Raw genomic sequence first — 8226 nt, 5'->3', positions numbered from 1 at the left:
GAGGAGGAGGAGGAGGAGGAGGAGGAGGAGAAAGAGAAGCACATTTGCACGTATCTGCTTGCACAGTAAGAGGAAAGATATTTAGTGCGAGCTACACTGCTCAAATTAGCCTCAAATAGAGTTTATAGATGGAATCTATTGCTTACCTCCCCTGTTACTACACAATCCTATTGTTTGTGAGTAACAAAGGAGACACTGTCTGTCTAAGCTACTCGGTGCTAGGAGTCCCCGAGTGGAATTTCACCTCGAAAGTGCATGCTTCTGTGTGTGTGTGTGTTTTGCTCCCATCAGCAGCTTAAAGGGCAGTGCAGTGTGGAGCTCCCCAACTGAAGGCTGGTTTAATGTCACATTGGGCTGCATGATATTCCATTCCAAAAGCTTGTGAGAACACCCTCACTGTGCGTTTTTTTGGCCCACATTTCCAAGACAGCTACTTCTAGGAAGGCCTATGCACCCAGAAAGCCTGAGGGAGACAAGAGTGTGAGCAAGCAGTGGTCCCTCTGCCACCAACCTCAAGTGGGGAAAAGACAAAGTGAAGTAAAGTGATCACCAGCTGGGAAAGATGCTCCATGACCAGGTGTCTGGCTGCAGTGTGAGTTACAGAATCCTGGCTGGGTATGAGCCAAGGGGACCATCAGTCATCGAGCCCAGAACTGAGCTTGGACTTGGGAACCCCAGAGGAGCTGCAAATGCCACAACTTCTCGAAGGGCTCCCCTTCTCTTCGCGGCCTTCACAAGCCTGGGAGACTTTTCCTTTTCAGGGAAAGAAACACACAGAACAGAAACATAAAAGCTACCATTCCTTTCAACTTTCACATACAAAACCTTGTTTTCCCCCTTTTGTCTTCCACTATTGATACTTCATTGCCTGTGAGCATTTTGAAAAGCAGTGGTCTGCCAAGTTGCATGTAGTGACTTTGCTGGTTTTAAAACGTGACCCCTTCAGCTGTGATGGGCACTTGGCAGCCTTAATCAGGTGCTTAGGGTTATTAATGTCATAAGATGTTTGATGCAACATAAAAGCAAAATAAGAAATGAGTTTTACCCCGATGCCCAGAGCTTCAGAGTATGCCCTGGGCTTCCCCACCAACCTAGCTCTAAAGAAAAGCTGTCCCTATTGAAACTGTCCTACCGATTTGATTTGAAACTGTCTCATTGCTATTTGTTTATCAATAAAATTATGGCAAAAAAAAAAGAAAAGAAAAGCTGTCCCTGCTATGCAGAAATAGAAGGAAAACAAACCAACCAAGATAAAGAGAACTGGGGGAGATGTCTTCCAACCACTTGTCCCCCACTCCCAGCTCTCCTAGTGACCAGCTGGAGCTCTGGATGGAAGGAAATGAGCTGGAAACCTCAAGTTGCTCCTTCAGTCAACCAGAAAAGGAGGAGCAGTGCTTATGCCCCTCCTCCAAGCACAGAGCCCCAGGCAGGCAAACAGGCAAGCCTGCAGCCCAGCCACCCTGGCACCTTTTCTCAGGGCAAGGTCCAGGCCTCCACTTCAGCCCACTCTGGTTCCCAGATTTGAGGAGGTTGAGCTCACTGGGAATGATTCCTAAAGAATTCTAGGGAGGTAACATTCCACTTCCAGCTCAGAATAAACACTAGCAACTGTCAACCCAGTTCCTTCTTTAAAAGGTCTCTATCTTTGTTCCACAGTTTCTAGGCTAATACTCGTGTCTTACTGCTGCTGCTGCTGCTGCTAATTATTACTACTGGTAGTATATTGTGGGAATAATTTCTAATCATATTATAGGGAGTTTGTTTTCTTAGAATGAATAAAGTTGCTTGACTTTTCAGGGCAGAAGAGGAATGCATAAAGGCTTAAAATATAAAATATAAAGGTTTTGATTTGTTGTCATAAAGTGGAGTTGCAAGACAATAGGCTTGTCCCCTACCTTGTTCTCTCATCACAACAAAAAGAGAATAAGGAAGAAGAGAGGAAGAGAGGGAAGGAAGGAGGGAGAAGAGAAGAGAGAGGGGAAGAGAAAAGAGAGAAGAAAGGGAAGGAGGAAAGGGGAAGATGGAAAGGAGAGAGATAGATGGGGAGAAAGAGGGAGAGAGGCTGGTGGCACAGTTCACAGTAGGATGGAAACCACATTGCCATGCGGCCAAGTCCTCTTTGGCTTTTCTTGTGGGCTACATACCTTTGTGTTGCCAAGACAGACGTGTGGAAAAGTTAGAAACTTGTTGAGGACTTCGCAGAAAACAGAAGACAGATGTGCACCCTTTCTTTCTGCTAAGTCATGTCGCTCACTGGGAATGTATTTAATTTCCCTCTGCCCATTTCATTTTGTTGAATTAATGAAACATTCAATTTTCAGCTCAAAAAAATTTTTTTTTTCCTGAGGAGCAAGACAGACTCACAACACTTCCGTACCTAACATTAGCCTGGGGAATCTACTGATCCTATTGATTTTTCTCTCTTGGAACACAAGCTCATTAACCCGCCACACTGAGAGGATAACGATATTTCACCCAGCCTGTAACTGAGAGTCTAAAAACAAAGAGGCCCCGGACAGCAGCGCTTCAGCCCTCTCTCTGGGATTCTCAAATATTTTCCGTCAGTGTGACTAAGAAGCTATGATATTGCCTTCTTATACCAATAAAGGCTTTCAGGCCCTCTAAAAAGCAACCTTCTTTAGCTGCACCCCTCTTCCTTGAATTGTTCAGCAGGGTGCCGATCTTCCCACAAATTCCCTCAGCCTTGGGGCTGCAGGGTAGGGTGGGGAGTGTCGGCTTCCAAGCGCTGCTGCTTGGACGGCTCCCAGCGTGCTCCAGGGCCATCGAACGCGTATGGAAATGAGCACTTGCCAAACTCCCCAGGGACTTCCTTGCAAGGAAAAAGTGATCAGGAAAAAATTAGACAACGCAGAGAGCAGAAGCAGCAGCCCTCGGTCGCGTCGCTCAGAGGAGCGCTGGGAGGAGGCTGCGTTTCTTCTCCTTCCCAATCCAGAAGATTGAGAGACGCGATCCCACTCTTTCGAAAAAGAAAATAAAAAAGTAACAGCTATTCCACCCGAGAAACTGATGTAGCATTTTTATGGTCTTTCTTTTATTACTTGAGATCTCTGATGAGATCAGATGATCCGTACCCCTTCCATTCTAGGCAACAGACGTCTTCAAACTGTTTAATTTGATTTATCCTTTGAAACAGAAAGTGCATTACATTTAACTGCTCTTGCAAAGGGGCTTTCTTCTCTTTACAAACCTAATTCCTTATATAAATTAATAAAGGTTAAAGATGCTAATATATCACCATTATTAGCTTAAAAAAGAAAACAATTTACATATTCTATAATATTCTTATGATACAAAACACTTCAAATTCAATTACAGCAACTAAATGCATTTTATGTTCTGACCGGGAGCGGTTTCCCCACCATCTATCTTAACACGCATTTTTTATCAGAAAGGAGTTAAATTAAACACACGCTATTATGGCCCCTCCCTCCCCAATCCTTTCTTTAAATCCCTAATAAATAGCAACAAACGACTGTGCAATTTCAGAAGGGACGGAGGGATGGGTGTGAGACTCCCGGTTCCCACATTCTCTGCTTCGAGTCCTTGGGGCGGGGCGCCGGGGGCAGAACTAGGAGTCGGAAAAAAAAAAAAAAAAAAACAACTGAGGCTCGGCAACTCCAAAGGGCCAGAGCAGCGACAGGAGGGGGTCGGAGGGCGAGCGCATTCTCTCCTGCAAATCTCCCAAATTAAGTTTCAAATAAAGAGGAAGTAAGTGTTCGCGTGGATAGTCCTTCAAAAGGCGGGCTTGAAAGGAAGGAAGGAGGAGATCCATCTCTTTATACCAAATTAAAAAAAAAAAACATTTTACATTTTAGATATTCACAATAAAGTAACCTCTAGTCAGTGTGACTCACGATTTATTTACAGAGCCTTCAACAGGTCGCTTTAGTCGCACAGCAGTGAGCTGGAACAGCGTCCCTGTCCTGTAGGGCGGCGCGTGGCTCGAGGTCCCCTCGCTATGGGTCCGCTGTCCCAGGCCGGCAACGCAGGGGAGCGGAGCCGGCGTCGCAGGGACGCGCGTGGGGACCCCAGCTGCGTCCTCGGAGCAGTGCACCGAGGCCTGGGCGGCCTCCTGTCCACCCCAGTCTCCTTCGCTCCCACCGCCCGCCACACTTCTGGGTTAGAAAAATAGATCTGTACATCTCCGCACGTCCGGCACTCAGGACGCGCCCTCGGCCTCGGACGCGTGCAGCAGGATCCCGCCACCCGGCTTGTGCTTCTTTAGCAGCTGCGTGATCTTCTCGTCGTCCGAGTTGGGGTCCAGGGGCTTGTTGTACTCGTCATCCTCCTCCTCGTTCTCCGAGGCACCCTTGAGCCGCTCGGTCTCTGAGTCCTGCTTCTTCTTGGCCGTGGCCATCTCGGCTGCGTGCTTCTTTCTCCACTTGGTCCTTCGGTTCTGGAACCAGACCTGCGGTGACAGGGGGATTCGGTGAGCAACGCCTCGGTGGCCGCCGCCCTGGGCCAGGCCTGGAACCTCAGTCCACCCCCCACTCCCGCACCTGGTGCCCCCGCGGGGCTGCCTGCCGTTGCCATAGCGACAGCAACACAAGAGTAGGAGGTTGTCAGAGAGACTTCCCAGAAGAGGAAAAAAGAAAAACTCAGAAGTCTAAAAAAGAAATGTTCCCTTCCTTGCTTTCTGGTATGAAAAAACTTTCCTTCCATTCGCAAAATTTCCCCATAGTAGCTGTGCTTTTATTCCGTGTTTGCTCTCATGGATGAAGGAATTTCAAACAAGCTAGAGTGTACTAGTTTTTCAGTGTCACTGGTACAGCTGAAGAATTAACTCTGTTCTCCTTTTGATTTTTGGACATGGCTTGTTTCCCTGATTTGCAGTCTGACTGTACAAAATGACCTAGGTGAATTCCCCCAGTGAATTCATGTAGTTTTTTGCTAAAATACAAACCTCAAATTACTCAAATTAACCAATACAAACACAAAAATATGCAGCAGCGCTGTTCAAATTATTAAAGTCCTTTGCTGTCTCCCTCTTTCTTTCCTCCTCAGCACTAAAGTTTTTTCAGAACATAGAAGTGAAATGAAAGCTACAATTGTCCATCAGTTTTAAAAAGTGAAATTTTTGCCAATTACATTGTTTTCTATTTTGTGCCAATTCTTTCAAGTGTTATTTTAATATTTATTTCTTCTGTTCAAGATGTCCACTTAATGTGCAAAAGCTTTTAAGCCCATTCATAATGTTGGGCACGTGTCTGCTACACATATTTTAAAGTATCAGCAATGAGCAACCAGTTTTACAAAGACACCGAATTATTCTTTTTTTTTAAATTCTTCTACCCTGCGATGTATTTTATCTAGAGAAGCAGAATCGTTAAGAAAGAAATCTTGATTTTTTAAATATAGCTATAATAATTCATGTATACCCAGGCAGACATATTTACGGTGACAAATTAAGACCTCCAGATTCCCATGATAGGCTTTGTACCAGCCCACTACAAAAATAATTTTAAATGTGATGGTATTCTAATGGCTACATTCAAAATCATTCCTGAAATGTTTTTTTATGATGCTTGTCCAGGAAGAAATACACTCTAACCAGCAGACCTGGTTAATGTTATTCCTATTTAATTTGAAGAGCAACAATATAACTAATGAAAACAGACATTAATCCCAAGTAACAAATTCAAGAAAACAGGAGGAAAGAGAATAGTGAAAATAGAAAACAACCAAGTTGAGTTACTCAACTAACTCGATTCCTTTATTTTTTCAGAGGAAGATTTGTAAAATTTGGTGCTATGGAAATGCATTGTACAACTCAATTAGAAAATGACACTTTGATTACTGTTATAAGATATCTTAAATCTGTTTATAAACTTTTAAAAATAGGATTTCATTTTCTAATACAGTAATAATTTCGTCAATTCCTTTGGAAAACTACCCTTCAAAAGTGATTGCCTTATCTAAATTGAGAGCAGGTTCTCTTATGCTAAGTGTGAGATCCTGTGGGTCTATTTTTTTTTTAATCTGCAAGTTAATACAGAAGCACCATAATGCTGATCTATGTTAGGAAATTATAAACTAGTGGAGCGTGAATTAGCAAACAAAAGTCTGAAGCGCTTACAAATAGAAAGAAAAGCTATTTAAGTAGCTTGATCTAGTCTCTGGGCGATTTCAGTAATGCGTTCATTCCGCGAAGATGACCGGGTTCCCCTTGTGATCTAGATTAACCTAATTTCAAAGGCCGGACCTTGATTTCTTTTGTTCAGGATCAGTTTGCCTTCCTGCATGACCCCAGAGTGTTCCTGGCTGCTCCTATCCTCCCTGGCCCCCACTCGCGGGTGGCATGCGTGGGCTGGGGGCCGGGTCCCTGCTGGGATCCACTGCGTGCTCACCTTGACCTGACTCTCCGTCATCCCCAGCGAGTAGGCCAGGCGAGCTCTCTCGGGGCCCGCCAAGTATTTCGTTTGTTCAAAAGTCTTCTCCAGGGCGAATATCTGCTGACCAGAGAACGTAGGTCTCGTGTGTTTTCTCTTCCCATCTTTGTCCAACAAGATAGACCCTTGATCTGTGAGAACCAACAACAACGAGGTGAGAAGGAAACAACCGGCTACAAGCGCCGGGGTAGGAGTGGATTCAAAACAAGATTTTGGTGGGAAAAGAAAGCTTCGGCGTTTGCCAAGCACCACGGCGTTCCTGCCACACCGCGCCACCGCGCGTCTCTCTGCGCCTTTTCGCGCCCACCTGTTTTCTAAAGGCTATTGGCGCTCAGAGCATCTGTAGAGGCCTCTCATCCGCACGCGTGTCCCTCAGTGGAGGCGACACTCTGCTCTCCACCAAGCGGGCAGTACCCTCACTGAGGAGCAATGTGGGGGAAAGGCCACTGTCGCCTCCTGCTTCTGGCGCTTGCAGTGTCGGCCCTCGAGCACTGGGCCTGAAAATAACTACTTTTACTTTTTTGTTCTCCGCGAAAGCTTCACTAACCTGCCCCAGGGCAACAAAGGACTCCTTGTTTTCACTTACCGCGAGGTAAATCGCCTCAAGTCTATTGCCGCTGCGCTGAGCGGGAGGAGGCGGGAGCGTAGCCTTTGTTGGCGGCCCCTGCGCTGCCACCAGCGCGGATACAATAGCGTCTCCCCGACACCCCGCCGCTGTGTCCCCAGGGAGCCTCCGCTCTTCTTCAGCTACTTCTGTAGCTGCTTAGCTACCACCCCCTCCTAAAAGAGCCAGAGACTTGGGCAAACTTTAGGGAGTCGATCGAAATCAAAGCTGAGTGTGAGAAAAGGGCCACAGGATGGATCCCAGCTCCACCTGGAAGGCTGGGAACCTTGGTAGCTAGCGCCTTGGCCACTTCTCGAAAATCAGCAAGATGTTAGGGAGTCTCTAAAGTCCGGGCAAGGTCGTGACGGGATGGCTGGCACATTTTTCTCAGTCCGGGTCCTTTCGCCTGCTCTTCCCCTGGCTCTTCCTAGCGTGGGGGTGTGGAGCGCCACTGTGGCCCTGCTGTGCGCATACTCAGGGTCCTGAGCCTGGCTATGGTGGAGGAGGTGGAAAGAGCGGTCCGGGTGCCACTGGCTCCCCCGACGCCCGGGTGTCCTGGGGTGGGTGGCACGAGGGTGAAAAAGGTAAGGTGGGGTGTCCAGAACGGACACTTGCATGTAAATACCGGCACCAGACCGACCCCGTTTTCGTTTTGCAGAGTGGCAGTGAGTGGATCTGGCCAGGGCGCCGAGGGGCCCGAAAAGCGAGGATCCCCAGGGTGGTGCAGTCCTCTCCAACTTCCCATCTCTCTAACCTAAGCCGGGTCAGCTGAGTAATCCCAAAGCAGGAGGGCCTCCGCGGAGCTGCGCGTCCTACGCGTCCTGCCCCCGCTCGCGCACACCAGACTCGGCCCAGACGTGCCAGGTCTGGCGGAGTGCGGCACATGAAGATCCTCGCCGACGCGCCCGCCCGGCCTGAACCGCGAACTAGGGCCTGCGCTGCCAGCCTGGGGACCCAGGGCGCGCGGGGCACGGCGGTACTCACGCGGGGTGCAGGCCAGCCGCGCGTCCCTCCAGGGCGGGCTCTGCATCACGCCAGGCCAGAAGATGGGCGTCCGGCCGGGCAACTCTGCCAGCGGCTTGGGATAGCGGCCCACAGCGGCCACGGCCGCGGCGCTGGGGCTGAAGTAGAGCCCGGGCGGCGGCGGCGGCGGGCTGAGGCTGCCGAAGCGGGGCAGGCCGGCCAGCAGCCCCGCGGGGGATGACGCGGCTG

At 48.5% G+C, this 8226-nt stretch overlaps 1 protein-coding gene across 1 annotated transcript in view; it reads right to left on the bottom strand.

The window, feature by feature from the left end:
- Positions 1 to 4180: 4180 nt before the first annotated feature.
- Positions 4181 to 8226, bottom strand: part of Nkx6-1 (NK6 homeobox 1) — a 9529-nt gene continuing 5483 nt past the window's right edge. Inside the window, exons 2-4 of the mRNA XM_012514265.1 lie at positions 7999 to 8223; positions 6369 to 6541; positions 4181 to 4429 (exon numbers count right to left, since the gene is read on the bottom strand). Of these exons, the coding sequence (XP_012369719.1) occupies positions 4181 to 4429; positions 6369 to 6541; positions 7999 to 8223 (647 nt within the window). The remainder of the gene's footprint in view (positions 4430 to 6368; positions 6542 to 7998; positions 8224 to 8226) is intronic.

This window comes from Octodon degus, unplaced genomic scaffold, assembly GCF_000260255.1.
Source record: "Octodon degus isolate 3935 unplaced genomic scaffold, OctDeg1.0 scaffold00028, whole genome shotgun sequence".
NCBI lineage: Eukaryota > Metazoa > Chordata > Mammalia > Rodentia > Octodontidae > Octodon > Octodon degus.
The sequence above is the reverse complement of the archived record's forward strand: the minus strand, read 5'-3'. Positions and strand labels throughout refer to the sequence as shown.